The sequence below is a fragment of the Pezoporus wallicus genome, unplaced genomic scaffold (genome assembly GCF_028554395.1).
Source record: "Pezoporus wallicus isolate ANWC-B61680 ecotype Strahan unplaced genomic scaffold, APGP_CSIRO_Pwel_v1 scaffold_11491, whole genome shotgun sequence".
NCBI classification, from domain to species: domain Eukaryota; kingdom Metazoa; phylum Chordata; class Aves; order Psittaciformes; family Psittacidae; genus Pezoporus; species Pezoporus wallicus.
Genome location: NW_026642649.1, coordinates 312,713 through 330,000, shown reverse-complemented (window position 1 = coordinate 330,000; position 17,288 = coordinate 312,713). Strand labels below are relative to the sequence as shown.

Sequence of the window (17,288 nt, the reverse complement as noted above, 5' to 3'; positions counted from 1 at the left end):
TCCTTTCCTTTCCTTTCCTTTCCTTTCCTTTCCTTTCCTTTCCTTTCCTTTCCTTTCCTTTCCTTTCCTTTCCTTTCCTTTCCTTTCCTTTCCTTTCCTTTCCTTTCCTTTCCTTTCCTTTCCTTTCCTTTCCTTTCCTTTCCTTTCCTTTCCTTTCCTTTCCTTTCCTTTCCTTTCCTTTCCTTTCCTTTCCTTTCCTTTCCTTTCCTTTTTCCTTTCCTTTCCTTTCCTTTCCTTTCCTTTCCTTTCCTTTCCTTTCCTTTCCTTTCCTTTCCTTTCCTTTCCTTTCCTTGGACCGCACTCCAGCCACCCATCCTCAGCACCACTGCTACCTCCCACATTCACCACTTTCTTCTCAGCCCACGACATGCACTAACGAACACAACGAGCAACACCTGCACCCAAGACACTGCTCCAGGCAATGGTGCCCCTGTCCATACCTGGTCCAGGATTTCCAGGCCCTTCAACACAAGCAGCTCCAAGATTCCAAACTCCATTCATCTTCACTTCATCTCCTGGGACACAAACGGAATACAAAGAGATGCACTGAAGTTACTGCATGACTTCAGCTGAGTGACAAGATCAAGTGCTATGTCATTACTGTCAGCTCAGTCTGATGCCATTACTTCCTGCACACACATTCCATCACTGGAGTCTTTGGGAATCCAGTGCTGCAGCACCTGCTGGTGACATGAAGTTCTTTCAGCACAAAACCAGACTCACGTTCCCATTCTCCATCACCACACATTCTCTGCCAAACAATCCCAGATCCTTGCAGGGAATGCAGTTCTCCCAGGTGCTGCACCATTTGCTGAATGGAGAAAGGGGAAGGATACATCTGAGCCTCACACTCTGGCTTGCAGACATTCCAGTCTGCCGGCGAGGCACAAAACACAGGCATGTGGTGCACAGGGGGCACTAATGCAGCTCCAACACCCTAATGGACATTTCTGAGAACTGCTTTGTCTTAAATACTTCTTTCCTCTAAAATATCTTACCTCCTCCATGTCTATCCAGACCCTTCACTGGTCTCCCACCATCCTGCAGGGGGGTATAGTAAGAGTATGTAAGTATATAGTATATATAAGTCTATAGTAAGAGTATTTATATAGTGTCTAAGTATATATAGGTATATGAGTATATAGGTATATAGTAAGAGTACATGCAAAACAAAGTTCTCTTACATATTTCTACCTAGCATAATCAAAGAATGGAATGGAACGAATGTAAGCAACACACATGGAGGAAAAGCCCTACTTTCACCCATCAGCAGGGCACCCCTGCCTACGGAGCAGCAGAACCAGGAAAAGGTTCAGAGCCAAACCACGGAGGCTCTTAGCCAGGTTCAGCATTCCCTTAGGGCAATGGATCCTTTTCCTGCTGAAAGTTGAAGTGGCCATTATGGACAGTCCATGTAACCTAGTGCTCAGCAATAAAAAAGACGAGGGGTGTGTTTTAGGGGCCTTAACTGTCCTTTGCTCAGGAACTGTTATATTAATCTAACAATGGGACTAGATAGTGGTGAGTGATTGCCTCGGCATCACTTTTTTTGCTTGCCTTCTCTCTACTATTTATTGAACAATATCCTCTTCACTTATTGAACTATAACACTGAGTTATTTATTATCTTAAAGCCAAAGTTTTCTTGCTTTTACTCTCTTTTTCCTCTTCCCTCATCTCACTGTGGGGGAGAAGAAGCAAGCAAGTGGCTCTGTGATGCTTAGCTACCAACCAGAGTTAACCCACAACAGGAGGGCACACATAAAAAAGGCATACATCTGTCTGTTTTCAGCAGGAAGAAGAGCTACACCGAGGGAGGTTTCTGCATCGCTTCCAATTTTGGCAGTAACAGTGAAAGTCTAAAATACTTAGCATCATTTGGATAAGGTCTTTTTTAGCTAATAGTGTGGAAGAGCAGCAAGGGAAATGGTGCTTTTGGTTACCTGACACGATGTCCCGTTGGCATCCTCCTGTTCTGCAGGAACAACGACACGCTGGCTTCCATGACTACACCCAAAGAGATGCTCTCCAACGTGATGCAGGCGCTGCGATACCTGGACACCCGTCTTCCAAACGGCAGCCACGTGATTTTAACAGGCTTGGTGGATGGGCGCTTCCTGTGGGATAACCTGCACGACAGATACCATCCCCTAGGTAAATAGGAGCTGCTGTGAGGTGCCTCCTGTTCTCATTTGTATCTGGGTAAAGGATCCTTTTTTCCATCTAAGCAAGTGGAAAGTTGTTGTGATCTCAGTTCTCATCTGCAGAGAGACAGAAGCTAAACCATGTCATTGAAACGGTACATTACATCTTCACGTGATTTTGGCAACCCCTGCTACTAGAGCTTTCAACAGACTCTGTGGCTCCCCAATCACTGCCGCTGTCTCCACAGCTTCTGTGTTACCTCCTGTGGGTTATTTCCCCCCTCAGAAGTACCTGCCTCTTTTCAGGGAGTCGGAGCTCTCCATTTCTGTTTCTGACACCTTGTTGTATTTGTCTCTATTAAGCACTGCACTGCTCCCCAGGAAAACAGAACAGGAACATCTCAAGCCTTTCAGGGAGCCTGTGATCATTATTTTTAGCCACAGAAACACATTTCTTTTCCTTGAGTGCATGAGTATCACAGGGACAGTTCTGCTGGTTATCCAGGTATCAGAGCCAACATGAAGCACTTTTGGGCACAAGACAAATGAGGAGTGATTAACTATGGGGCTGGTTGGAAATACTTTAGAAGGGCTGATTTGCCTTGGAGGGACCCAATTAATCCTAAGCAACATGAGATCACTTCTGGCAGATCCTCTGATGGGTGGTAAGCAGGTTTCCTCACTTGGATGCAGTCAGAAGGTTTGGCCTGCTGAATCCCTGATCTCCCTGACAGCCCATCCCAGCAGGCAATGCCTTTGGGCCATATGGGTCTGGGACATCCCCAGTATCTGGGAGTGATACTAGGTCCTTGAGCTCCCCCTCTTTTGCTCCCCAGGCAGCTGGTACCACTGCTGGGTGATGGGCATCAATGAAACCATAGGCAGGAATCACCTCTCCATCAGGGCACCAGTGCAAAGCGACCTGAGGAGCCGGTTTCACTCAGCAGAGATCACGCTTTGCATATTTCAGCACTGCAAAACCAGTGAAGCCTGTTGGGATGATCGCTGTGCTACGCACTCAGAGACCTGAACGGCCATTCCATTTCCATATGGGTTGTAGCTAAGAAGCATAAAAGGTGGAGAAAATGGGTGATTTTCTTGGCAAGCCAGGCTGTTGCATAGCACAGCATCAGCTGTGTGTTTGACTTGGTGGTTGAATTTGCTCACCCACACAAGCATATCCACTTCCCTCCGTGACAGCAAAATTGTTCCTCCCTGAGGCAAATGCGAGACTCAGAGTACGTACAGCAGCTCCAATCTTCCCTTCAGCTTCACAAGCCCTGCACTTCTTCAGAGGGTGAGAGACACGTGAATGGGTGAAATATCAGTCACGCACTTCGGGCACTGGCACAGGCTGCGGTGACTAACCCCGTGTGCGAGATGGATCACCCATGACAGGCTGGAGAGGGATGTGGGAGCATCCCGGAGGCTGTGGGCACATGGACACCTTCAGCAGGAAGGATGCATCGGTGGGATGCACTTGGTGCATGAGAACAGACAGACCTGCGTTTGGCCATCAGGCACATGATGTTTCCCTCTCTGTGCTTTGCAGGGCAGCTGAACAGGGATATCACATACAGCCAACTGTATTCTTTCCTCGACTGCCTCCAGGTAAGGTCTTTGGCTGTCGCTTATGAGCCCCCTTTCCCCTCGCCCCACTGCTCAAGCCCTGCTCCTTGTGCCTGGCCAGGTGAGCCCGTGCAGGGGCTGGATGACTCCCAATGAGACCCTCAGGAACTTGACCTCAGAGGTAAGTCTCAAGGAAGGCCTCTTGCACAGACGCTCCTGTGCCTGAGGATATAAGCCTAATATCTCAAAGGCAACATGTCAGCACACTTTTTTCTCCCAGAGGTGAGGAGAGGATGGGGAAACATCGATACCCATCCTTTCAAATGCCTCTGAGGCTCTGGGTGCCAGCATGGTTAATGGATTCATGAATGTATTCCCCTTGCAACCTCTCAGCTGCCCAAATTCATTCTTAAAGGATGTGATCTCCCAGGGAAAAAATTGAGTTTATATTCTGTAAGGAGAAAACATACCTGATAAGAAAGACAAGGGTTGTGGGTCGTATAGCAGTGAATATGAAAAGCCAACTGCATAATTTTGCTGGCAGAGTGAGCAGGCCCCTAGAGCAAGAGCCTTAGCCTGTCTTCATTCAGGATTTGTGCTAATCTGCCTCAGACACATCTCTGTGGACTTCACCAGCAGACGGTGTGACCGAGGAGCAGCCGGGCTCAGCGCAGCAATGGGAACAGATAGAACAGAGATGTCCTAAAATTCACCCTACAAATCTGGTTTCGGAAGTGAATGTCACAGCATAGCAGACGCTTCCTCCCTTACAATACAAGCTGGGTTTTAGCCCCAGCACCCCCTGCAACCCTGTGAAAGGCCCAGTAACCAAATACGTCATCTCCATGTATAGTTGTATTCATGTTTGCATTCACTAAACCAAAAATATGGCCTTAATTTCACCAGGGCTTACATATGTGCTTCATTTTATGGCCTCTCTTGACTTCAGAGACGCAATTAAGCACATCTCTAAATCTTTGCAGGATTGCAGCTTATAAATTCATACCAACAATCCAGAACATGTCACCTCTGTCCATGACCAATGCGTATGTCTGCAGGGTATGCATTAATCTTCCTTCTGAGCCCCTGTCTGAAACTAATTGTCTATGTTATTATCCAAACGGCACAGCTTAAATATTTAGGAGGTCCTGATCTCTGTTACAGCTGTAGGAATCACACTGGATATATCACTCAGTTAGATGTCCATTTACTCTGCTGACAGTAAGGGCACGACATGGTATTAGCACCCACAACACAGTAGCAGAAAGGATAATGGGAAAGGAGAGCATTTTTGCTGTAGAAGCTTCAGTTTTCTCTAAGAGCCATGAAAATGACCGGGCTGCCGCTCGTCAAGAGACCCCCAACACAGAGAAATTCAGAATATTGATAGAGGCTTAGACACATATGCTGTATTATGACCTCAGCTGAGGCCTCGGTGCAACCTGCAGTGATGGCCTGCATGGTGAACCTCGTAGCCCAACGGCTGTTGGTGCTTATGCAAGTCTATATGATGATGAAGAACCCCATTCCACCTCCTTCCCTCCAGCTAAAAGGACAGCGTTAGCTTTCACATTCCTGACTGCACATCAGTGACAAAAGCTGAAGCCATGCAAAGCAGCGTGAGTAGCAATGAATCATCATTAAATCACTTGGTTTTTGCAGAGAGCTTTACAGCTTTCCAATGTCCTGAAAGAAATAGCGAGATCTGAGAAATTCGCCAACTTTGATATTTTCTACATGGATTTCCCACTGAGACAAAGTAAGTTGCTTTTTTTTTTCCTGACTTCCTCACAAAGCATTTACTCAAGTGCTGGGCTGGTGGGATGCTCTCCTGGTTTAGCTCTGTACGGGGACCATAGGGACCATAACCTCCACACCGCTCCTCGCTGCTGGCACCCACAACCCTGCTGTGCAGCACGCTGGGTGGCAGGGAGTGGTGGTGGTGAGGCTGGAGATGGCACATCTGCAACGGTGAAGGTGGTCTTCAGGGGCTGTAGTTTACCGTAGCACTGACCATATTGCCTCCTCTGGGATGCGCAGTTGCCTCAGGCCTTCCTGAAGCACCTGTATGCTACTGTGACTTACGACTTAGAGAGCTTACAGAACTCATCCTTTTGTGCTCTTAAGTGACATTAGGTAAGCTCATTACCTAAATCACTTCCTTCTGCACTGACACTTAAAGAAAACCCACAAAAGAACCAGAAACCTTTTCTTGTTATGAAATGGACAGTGTCCTTGTGGGGCTGGGGACAGACGCTTGTCCCTGCATCCCTCTCAGCTCCATTTCCCTTGCAAGATGTGCGTGGGTCCATCTTGAGGCATCACTCAACATCAGCCCAGCTCCATCGCAAGGAGAAACACACTCGCTCTTCCTATTTGAGAACTGAATCAGCATGAGGTGAGGGATTGAGTTCATATTCACATAGAGAGGTAGTTCTGTGTCAGGTTCAACACTGCAGCACAGTGTTTCAGGATGTCCTAGGCTCTTTGCAGCTTTCGACCTAGCTACTTAATATTTACGAAGTCATTAGGGTTTGGATCGAGCTACCTGCTGGGTAGGCAAATTGCTTTAATAAGTTAAATGACTAACTTTAGGTAATTTATTTGCTTTCACATAAAGAAACATCTAATATAATTTGCTGTTCTGATTACATCGCATTAAATGAAGGAGGTAAACAACATTTCACATGCACATACAAACATCAGCGCTGGAAGGCACTTTGCAAAGTTGCCCGAAGCCCCGGAGCCAACGATTGGAGGGAGCTTGCCATAAGGAAAGCTGTCGCTTCGTGAGTGCTCCAAAGGCAGCTGAGCCTGCTGACCTACTTTTCTGGCCTCTTTCTGAAGCAAGTGCAAATCCTCCCCTAAGCTCTCCAGACATCAAATATTTAGCAGTGGTTGCACACTGTGATGAGCACATTGATTTCAGGCTGCCCCAGGCATATATATATATATGTGTGTATATATATATATATATATATATATATATATATATCAGCTCCCAGCTTTCTAGGAGTAAAATTTGGGTATACTAGTATTGATCCAAGGTTTAGATGGACAGTCAAGCTCAGGTGTTGGGTGCTGAGGCGCTGGCACAGGGTGCCCAGAGAAGCTGTGGCTGCCCCATCCCTGGCAGTGTTCAAGGCCAGGTTGGACACAGGGGCTTGGAGCAAGCTGCTCTAGTGGAAGGTGTCCCTTCCCGTGGCAGGGGTTGAAGCTGGAGGAGCTTTAAGGTCCTATCCAACCCAACCATTCCATGATTCTCTGTTGACTTTGGATGAAGAACTTAGTGGGTCCTTTAACAAGTAGCGCAATAAATAGGGTATGGGGTGGTTGTTTCAGCTTTTTCCCAGTGTGGATGGGAGCAAACTCTAGTGTAGCCAAGGCAATAGGCACTTTTAAGACAAACTCATGGCATTGTTTGTGGGTATTTGTTCAACTGCTCTAGGATGTTTGCAGGTCAATTATAATGGTCTACATTGACCTACCTTGATATAAGCCTTACTTCTCTTACTCACTCCTCTGCTGTTTCTGATGCTGGAATAGTCATCCCTCTGCAAAGCAAAACACAGCACATAGCCTTGGACTTGTATCATATATGAGCAATTAGGCAAGCTCATTCTGTGCATCTGTATGTGTGCTCCGTGGTGTAATCTAAGGTGAACCTTCTGTGTCCAACGTACAATTTGAAACAAAGCTCCAAGTCCTGTGTCTTGAAACAGGTTACTTTGGCTGTAAAGCATCTCAAGTAGGTTTCTATAGGCAAAGTGGGAATATCAGCCTTCTGTGAATTCAGAGTTAGTATGGGGACCCAAACATCACTTTTTGACAGGGCCCATCAAACAGCAGTGAGTCTATGTCAAAACCATGGTGCTTGAACAGAGAACGTTTTCCTCCTGACAGGATGCCCCCATAATGCTGTTAAGAATTCTTAACCTGTCATTATAAAAGAAATCATTGAGTTTACAGTCTGTTAATGCCATATCCACTAGTCCTATGCTTAATCACTTCACAGCCCTTTTGAAGAGAGAAAGACTTTTACTTCTCTAATGGCTCTGGGGCTTACAGCGCAGCATCATTTGCATTGACTGTCATGCTTCTGTAATTCAAAAGGTTATTTTGTTGGAGCTGAAAAAGGCTGCTCAGAAGTAACTGAAAATGACAGCCTATTCCTGCAGACATCAGCCCATGTGAATACTGTGCTGCCATCTCTGTCTCTGAAAAGCACTGTTTTCTTTATCTCCCTAGGTTTTTTGCACTGCTGAAGATGCAACTGAAATGAGAAATGCAAAAGTATTAAATCAGTGTTAAATAATTTACAGCTTTACTCGCTACAGCATCCATCTTGCTAGGGAGGGAAAGTGAATTGGTTTACGATCGTTTATGTTCAAAGCACTTCCTTGCATAAATACGGCAGAGGAAAAAAAACCCAGACAATAAGGGCTTAAATACTGCCCCGCACAGAGGGGATTGCACAAGGTATGGCTCTGACAGCTGTGTGCGAGTTACCATCATCTGCATGCAGAGCTCTCTGTGCTTTGAGGGAAGGGGTACACCTCTGGGCAGGCGCCTGTGTGCTCACCGGTGGTAACCCCTCTGCTTACACTGTCTGCAGCGGCCGAGAAGTGGCACAGGATGGGAGGTGAGCCCTGGCAGCTGATCGAACCAGTTGATGGCTTCCACCCCAGCCAGGTAAAAACCCACCCCTGGAGACGGGTGGGAGCAGGGGGGAATGGGCAGCACACTGCAGGGACCGGGTCTGGGGCATTCTCCTCCTGTTCTCTGCTCTGGGGAGACCCCCCTGCAGCCCTGATCCAGCTCTGGGGCAGCAGCACAGGAGGGACGTGGAGCTGCTGGAGCGAGGGCAGAGGAGGCCATAGGGATGCTGTGAGGGCTGGAGCAGCTCTGCTCTGGAGCCAGGCTGAGAGAGCTGGGCTGGGTCAGCCTGGAGAAGAGAAGGCTCCTGAAGGGGAGACCTGAGAGCAGCTCCAGTGCCTGAAGGGGCTGCAGGAAAGCTGGAGGGGGGCTTGGGACAAGGGATGTAGGGACAGGCCAAGGGGAATGGCTTTAACCTGCCCGAGGGGAGACTGAGCTGAGCTCTTAGGCAGAAGCTCTTCCCTGTGAGGGTGCTGAGGCGCTGGCACAGGGTGCCCAGAGAAGCTGTGGCTGCCCCATCCCTGGCAGTGTTCAAGGGCAGGTTGGACACAGGGGCTTGGAGCAAGCTGCTCTAGTGGAAGGGGTCCCTGCCCGTGGCAGGGGTTGGAGCTGGAGGAGCTTTGAGGTCCCTTCAATCCAAACCAGGCTGGGATTCTACAATATTCAAACTATTATTTTCTGAACTCTGTAAGAGGCACACAGAGAGCACATTCTGCCATCAGCTACAAACAAAACCATTCAGTTTTCTATACACTAGCTTCAGATCTGGAACACTCACACAGAGCAAAGCAGCAGCCAGTCTTCCCCATACTGCTCTGAATAAAACTTTACCCAAGCTGAGGCCCTGTGTAGCAGCAGTGGCTCTCACCACAGCAGCAGCTGCTCTCCATCCCATTTACTTAGCAATGGCTCCAGAAGTATCTTGCTACCTGCTGCTATGGGGGAAATGCGCCCTCCAAGCAGCCAGCTCCACTCCCAACATCGCTGCCCAAGGACACAGGTCCGGGTGGCAGCTGGGAGGAGGAGTGACAATCCTCAGTGGTGTTTTTGTGGTGCATGGTACCAGCTCTGTGCCGTGGCAAGGGGAGTTTGGAGAAAGGTCTTCCACCCCATTACAACCAAGCCATGCAAGTGAACCCCACCACGCTGCCTAGCCCCTGGCAGTGCTGCTTGCCTTGAGCTTCCCCTGCCCAAAAGCAGGGGGTGAATTCATGGACTGGTGTTACCATGTGAGCCAATACCCCATACCTGTTGACTCCCACGCCCCCATCACCAAATAACCTGATGGGGTGCTGTCTTGCACCCTGGGAAGGAGCAGCCCGTGGAGAAGCACTTTAATGGGCATGCACTGCAAACACTGATGGATTGCAACATTTCAGCAGCTTCCCCTTCGGCTCTGCTGTCAGTTAAGCCAGGGAAGACCTGCAGGGAAAGCTCAAAGGCAAAAGATGTGCTTCAGTTGCTATCTTTTAGACCCGTGCTGGTTGGCGGGAGCAGCACGGTGGCTTGCTTAGCCTTGCCAAGTCCAAAGAGCCTCCTGTTTGAAGAGGGGCTGCTTCATAGCAGAAATTCCTACCTGGCTACCATACAGTACCAGGAGATAGATGCATGGAAGTGTGAGCTCGCAGCCTGGGGAGGTGGAGAAAGCTTGTCTGGATTTCTCTGCTGCAGGCCTTTTGCAAGGAAAGGAAGCAATTAGAGAAAACTTGGCAAATGAAACGAGAGTGAGAACAGAGATGAAATGAGCCCCATTCCCAACCCTGCCATCTGTGCGATACCAGGAGTCAGGAGCGAAGAAGAAAAGGTCTCTGTTTTGCATTTATCTCTTACCTTGAGGCTGGCCTGAGGCTTCTTATGACCCCCATCAACAGGCTGCTGTGGAAGCCAAGCTCAATGGATCACAGCCTTTTACCCCCGCAGCTGGAAGGAGGCACGTAGAACTGAAGGCAGCGAGTATTTATGTGAAAGGGATCCTGCCTAAGCCAAAAGCAAATGACAGAAGGTCACTGGAGGACCCTGCACACCTACACACAGCCCCCCGAGTGCCGCGCTGCAGGATGAGGCCAAGCGCTGCCGTATTTCTCTCGCCCTGACCTGCCATCCTGCAGCGGTTCTCATCTCCCCCTCCTGCTGTTAGGATGACATTAATGCTTTTATAGGTACCTTTTGCTTTACAGCCAAGGTGCCAGCTGTAGATATGCCTCAGCCCAAGTGAGCTACTGCCCTCCTGGGGTTTATTAATTAGCCTTATCCAAACATCCACTGCTTTAAATCCATTTTTCTTTCCCTGCTAGTATACCCGAGCCTGTTATCAACACACCACTATTTGGACAGAGACACAGCACTCTGCTCTGAAAGAGTGGCTCTCTTAATAAAGGGGGGGGGGGGGGGGGAGTGAGAGCAGAGAGGGATATTTAAGAGCACACTTGAGAGAGGTGATAGACAACTCGCTCCTCAGACTAGTTTCAAAGTTCTGCTTTGTGCCAAAGTGAATGCCTCTGGCCAGGTAGAGCTTTCATACCATACATACGCCTTGTGGGAGAGGACCGATGCTGTGCAGCTTGTCAAGTGAAGGAGGGCACTTACTTCAATCTCTGCAGCTATTCTCGTGCCTCAGGTACAGCTTGACAAATAAATACAACAGATAAGACCCAGCCTGGGTATTTCTACTGAATTTCCTCCCTGCAGATCCCAAAGCACTTGACAAATATTCTCCAGCTGTTGAATCGAGCAGCAGCTCTCCTAGGAAAGCATTAACATTTTAGCTCTTGACAGATGTGGGGAGACCTTGGAGTCTGGGACACAAGAACCACAGTGCCAAGGGTGAGCTGGAAGTGTACCGTGATCCCCAGGCAGGATAAGCCAGTGGCTGATGTGTCCCCTGGATGTCACCTGCCATTTACTTGCTGTCCCTGTAATTAAACCACACTAATCTGCTGGTATAACCATGGCAGAAGCATATGTCAGCAGGTATATCCAGTAGTCAGTTCCACCATGCAGAAGGGATAGAGGAAGGAACTGAACCTTCCTACCTGAGGCTCCTCATTGCAAGGAGAAAGGAGAGAAAATAAGAAAGAAAGACAAGGACAGATAAAGAAAGAAGAAAGGAGCAATGCTCATTTGTTTAGCCCGGCCCAGAGGCACGTTCCCTCACTGCAAATGTAGTGGAGAGGAAGGGGGTTTTCCTGCATGTTTTTTATTAAGTTGCAAACAAACCACTTATTCCTGGCATAACTGCATTCCTCTTCAGTGTCAAAGCTAGAACAGGGCTCCATGAGGTGCTCCTCCACAGCACCCAGCTCAGGCACAGGAAATTCGCACATTTTGGCACCTAAAAGCCAAGTGCATCACTCCGTCCTCCTCAGTCCCCTCTAGAGCTCCCTTTGAGACACATCACTCCCTAAAGTCCAGCTCGGTTGTCCTTGGAAGAGCTGTGACTTTCTCTTCCCATTGACTACAGAAGGAGTCCAGGGATTTGTTTTTTCCAGCCTCTCTTCCTTACTACAACATTTCACTGCAAATCCTTGTGAATGCCAGATGGCCTCAAGGACATCGCTTCTCTCTGGACCAGGTTTGGATGACAGGGCCATGCGTTTCAACAGCATCCTGCATAAACAGCTTCATTTCTTGCTTCTGTGAAGTTAACAGGGAGAACACAAAAACCCTGAGCATCACAAACTGGAACCTGAGACGCCTGTAAGATCCTTAATGATTATGTGCAGGCAGGAAAGCACAGCTCGGGCATGATTAGCTTCTCCCTTTGCTTTGCTGAGAAGCATGCCTATCACCAGTTGGGTGCAGCAGGAGAAAACAGATAGCCAGAAGCTGCTGAAATAACTCAGCCACCTCCAGTGGCAGTCATCCAGAGTTCAGAGAGGAATGGGTAATATTGGCTTTTAAAAGAAGCACTTCATCTTCACCAAAACTTAATTGCAAACCCCACATGAGTTATAGCAGCTCTCAGAGCACAGCAGCATTGGAGTTTAAAGACAAGCTGTAAGGTAAGTGATTTCCAGAATCATGAATTCTTCTCTGTGCCACATTACTCATCCACAGTGAATAACCAAAATCACCGGGACCACATGAAATGATGTCCAAGCAGGACCTACAGAATTTAGGGCAGTCTAAGCCTTCAAGTGCAGTCACCAGGACTGTGAACACTGTAGAGCACACCTCCAGTGATGCCTTTGCAGAGGCTGCACTGTGCACAGACAGCAGGGTTTATAAACAGGCAAAACATCCAACCCAGCCTGCTACAAAACATATGGAGGGTTAGGGACTTGTGAAAGATGTTTGGAGACTACCATGCCAGAATGGACCCCTCTGGCAGGGATGGGTCTCAGCCCTCTGGCAGCCATAGGGTGTCCTAGAATAACCACGACCAGGAGAAAACACCCTATTGCACAACCTCCTCTATCCCTCTGCTCTGCCAGTTCCTCCAGGAGCTTACCGAGATCCCAAGTGACCAGAGCCTAAGAGCTTCCACCGCACAGGTGTACATGGGCTCTGAACAGAACAGTCATTGTCTCCCAGCCCATCGGTACAGTTTCTTTCAAAGCACAGGACTTATAAAGAAGCATTTAAAATTCCCCAGAGGCTTCAGCCTGCTCCCAAACTCCAAACAACAGCGTTGATTCCATAAACCACCTCCACCCTCAACACAAAGGCAGGCTTTGATAGCCCTTTTAAGCCTCACAATTACAATCAATGCCAGAGTGAGTTTTAGGGTTGAAAATAAAGTTGCCATATAAGCAAAATGTAACTGTGGGTCAGAAGCTAAAACAAAAATGCATTAGCAGGGTGTGAAAACTTGGTTCAAGGAGAAGCAGGCTGTTGTCTCTTCCCCTTTCTGCTACATCCCCTGATGGTTTTCACCCTGCCAATACAACACATACAATTTCTCTTTGGTGCATAACTTCCAGGGCAAAACAGAGCTCTAAAAGACAGCCTGCAGGAGGCACAAACTTAGAGCATCAGAGCTGGGTAGTTTTAATCTAGATATAATTGGGCCTCTTTCTCCTCAGCACCTATGGTTTCTTTACAGGACAATATTTGCTAGAAGTATCAGAGGCATTTAGAAGCATGAATTCCTTTGTGCTTGCAAGAGTTTTACACCTTATATTCAAGTGATGCTTTAAAATACTGTCAAAAGGCCTGGGAGTAGAAAACCCAATAAAATCAGACTCTAGGGCTTTGAATATACATTTATGGACCAGACATCATAGGCAGCAGGAAGCAGTTGGGGACTATCGACCGAACAACTGGTCAGGGAGGTGTAAATATTTAGTCCTCACCTAATTTTGACTGTCCAGAAGGATTTCCTGGTCAAGCAGCTGGAATGAGGCATCTTCTTTGATTAGAGGTTATGGTCCATCGCATTGCTGTACACGGGAGTCGTCTTTAGGGCGGGGTCTCCTAAATGCCTCCAGGAAAGAACTGCACAAGAAGTTGACAGTTTGTGTGCTGTTTGCAGATTGCTGCAGCCCTCGGCACAAGCATCACCTGGCAGAAGGCACTGCAGGAATGGCCTCAGGTGCTTGGAAAGGAGAATCCATTCAATGACCAGATAGAAGCTATATTCAAAGATCAAGGTGGACACTGACTTCAAACGGCCGGAGCTCTGACGTGGTTTATGGTGATGCTTCCCAGTGCATGCCACGGAACCAGATGATTAAAGACACACACACTCAAAAAGGGAGAGGGCAAGTTGTCAGAGCCAGTAGCAGTGGACATAACACAGCAGCGCTCTTTTCAGTCTGTATCTCACACCTGCACAAGTAGGCTATGCTATGCAAAAATAAAAGTCAAAGGATACCTGCCAGCTAGACCACTTGTACTTGCAAATCCATATGGGATTTTAATGCCATAGATAGCAAACTTCTACCCCTGCCTCCTTTCCAACCCCCTGCAGAACTCCTAGGCTTTCCATTTGTGCTGTTCCAACAGTTAATCTGATCCCAGAAGGAAGCGGTGGGTAGGAAAACCCCAAACTCATTATGCTGCTCTAAATTGTATGGAATTGCCCTGAGTGTCACTACATTATTTAGCTGCTATTTCCTTATTAAAATGTGCCAGGAATAACAAGGTGCTGGAATTTGGGTTTGCCTGGCAGCATTAGTACCAGCTGAGCACAAGTTCTCTTCCCCCCCCCCCCCCCCCCCCCCCCAGCATTAAAAAGACAGCAACTTGACAACCCTTTGTGTCTTTAAAACAGGTTGCCTTTTCAACCTTTAATAACTCTTTGCTCTTTTTCTTCCTATCAAGTCTGATGTACCTAGTCCTGTAGCTTTTGCAGGTAGGACCCAGGGAATCGCTGAAGACACTGGCCAGCCCTTACCTGCTTGGCTTCATGCAGACTGGAAGGTTGGGAGCCACAAGCAGGTTTTTCACAGATTTATCCAATAACAAAATCAGCAAACACGATGAAATTAGAGGCAGCTGTCCCCTGCTCACAACCTTAGCAGTGATGAAGGGATCAGACAACACAGAACGGCAGCACAGTCAACACTGCAGCTTTGAAGGTAGAAATTCCTTTGGGACAACTGCTAACATTTAAGTAAATATTCATGTCGCCTGCTTTAGGAAACCAGTAGGGATTACATTCCTTAACTGAATGATACTTCCTAATAAGGCCCAAAATTCATTGAAGGCGTTTAAATGTTAGCAAAACACCCCCTCTCCCAAGAAGCCGTTCCAGCTCCACAGAGGCATGCCTGAGGAAGGCCAGTTAGCATTAGAAGGAAAAGGAAACCTACCTGCTTTCCATGCAAAGTCTCTCCACCATTTGCTGCACACTGGCCAGGTAGAACGCCCCTAAGTATCTTTTATTACCTGTTCAGGCTTCCTATCTTCCATTAAAAACAAGTGGGTAGAAGGAACAAGTGCATCCACATGGTTTTACTATAGACCAAGTACAGCACAGACAACAATTAGAGAATATCAGATAATTGCCTCGACGCCAAAATACAGAAGCATAGCAATTAAAAGGGGGAAGGGAACAGTATGTGTTTAGAAGCCCAATTTTCAAGCAATCTCATTGCAAATTATTGTGTTTCATTTGAGGTTGGGATTTAATAACACCAATTAGGAGTTTTACAAGCTAGTAAGACTGAAATTTCCTTAGCTAAAATAAGCTTCATTGCCCAGAGCAAAGCATTTTCCATTTATAGACTTATTAGTGAACATCTTGAATTTGTGAACAATGGGGAAAAAAAGCTTTCTTGTAAAATTAGAACAGCATCTTCTCAAAGATGACCTGGAACCCAAAATAAAGCTCTTGGATCTGCCCAGTGCAATTGCTCTGTGCTTGGCAAAGGGTGTCTTAGGGACATAACAAAACAAAAGGCTTGCCACTGGCCAAAGGAACACAAACACACCTTGGAGGCAAGCTCTGCAGGAGCTTGGCTTACCAATGCAGTAACTATGCACAAATAAAGATGAATTTGGGGCATATTAAGCCATCAGCTTTTACAACCACTCCATCTTTCTAGTGCCTAAAGGGGCCTACAAGAAACCTGGAGAGGGACTTGGTACAAGGGCCTGTAGGGACAGGCCAAGGGGAATGGCTTTAACCTGCCCGAGCGGAGACTGAGCTGAGCTCTTAGGCAGAAGCTCTTCCCTGTGAGGGTGCTGAGGCGCTGGCACAGGGTGCCCAGAGAAGCTGTGGCTGCCCCATCCCTGGCAGTGTTCAAGGGCAGGTTGGACACAGGGGCTTGGAGCAAGCTGCTCCAGTGGAAGGTGTCCCTGCCTGTGGCAGGGGTTGGAGCTGGATGAGTTTTGAGGTGCTTTCCAACTTGGACTGTGTCCACTGTCCATGTAGTATTGCTACTCCCAAGGCATCACATTTCTTTCCCCAATCAAGTAGTATTTTGAGTTTCACATTCTGAATGGGAGAATCCTTTCTTAAACATTTTTTGCAGCCCAGCTTTTCTTCTTCAGCCTACCAATTGGTATCTCAAATGCACAGAAGACACAATGAACCAAGGAGAAAGTGTCTTCTTTATTTTAAATGAATAAAATAAATCTCAATACATAGGTTGGAAATATTTAAAGACATCAGAAAGAGAAAACTAGATGTAAAAGAAATGACATAAGTGGCAGGATGAAAACAGTATAAGCTAACAGAATTTAGTGTTTCAAGTGTGAATACATGACAGCAATAGCAATTATAAGTATTCCACTATTGCATTTGCAATTAATGAGCTGGTATTTCACCAAGCCCAGTGAAAAGCTGTGAAAATTGTAAGTTTTAACTGAGAAGTTTTGTTATTTTATGGATGGCTCTGAAGTGCTGCTGTTAGCTGCATTTATGGACATGTCTATGAAGGGGGAGAAGAGCCATACTTCCCGTCAGCAGAGCATTAGTTGGTACATAGCAGCTTTGTAGTGTCTTATATTAAGAAAAAGCACTTTTACAATCTGCTCCTGGTTCTCAAATGGAGAACTCCAACTTGTAAAAACCATAAGCCCCAGGAAATACTGACATATACAACCCTAATATTATTTTTCTCTCTTTTTTTAATATAGCAGTCCTAACAAAAATAATCAAGACCATTCATCTCTATCAAAGTGCAGTATAATGCATACATAATTCCACACCTGTAAACCACATAGTATACATGCCATGCACTTATCCATACCAGTTGGTATGAGAAATAGCAAAAGATGTATGAATATATTGTGCATGTGTTTTGTTCTGGCTGCAAGGACACTGTGCAAGCAGGAAATACCTGTAATGCATGTTGTAGAATATAACTTCTATGCCTGATCATTACAAAAACAACCTGGCAAACCCTCCAATAGTAAATGTTCCTCAGCATCGTCCTTGTTAGGAAACTCTGAGCTATTGTTTCTTTCAGGGAGCATAGTTATCTAGGAAGCTTGTTTTTTCACTAGCTTGCCCCCCTTCCTCCCCTGGAGT

At 47.0% G+C, this 17,288-nt stretch overlaps 1 protein-coding gene across 3 annotated transcripts in view; it reads left to right on the top strand.

The window, feature by feature from the left end:
- The window catches only part of AOAH (acyloxyacyl hydrolase), a 72,544-nt gene extending 58,349 nt beyond the window's left edge, over positions 1-14,195 (top strand). For all 3 annotated transcript variants that reach the window (XM_057431625.1, XM_057431623.1, XM_057431624.1), the window contains 6 exons: positions 1,981-2,153; positions 3,696-3,754; positions 3,834-3,893; positions 5,375-5,471; positions 8,328-8,404; positions 13,842-14,195. In XM_057431625.1, coding sequence (XP_057287608.1) covers positions 1,981-2,153; positions 3,696-3,754; positions 3,834-3,893; positions 5,375-5,471; positions 8,328-8,404; positions 13,842-13,970 — 595 coding nt within the window. In that variant the 3' untranslated portion in view covers positions 13,971-14,195. The remainder of the gene's footprint in view (positions 1-1,980; positions 2,154-3,695; positions 3,755-3,833; positions 3,894-5,374; positions 5,472-8,327; positions 8,405-13,841) is intronic.
- The last annotated feature ends 3,093 nt before the right edge of the window (positions 14,196-17,288 follow it).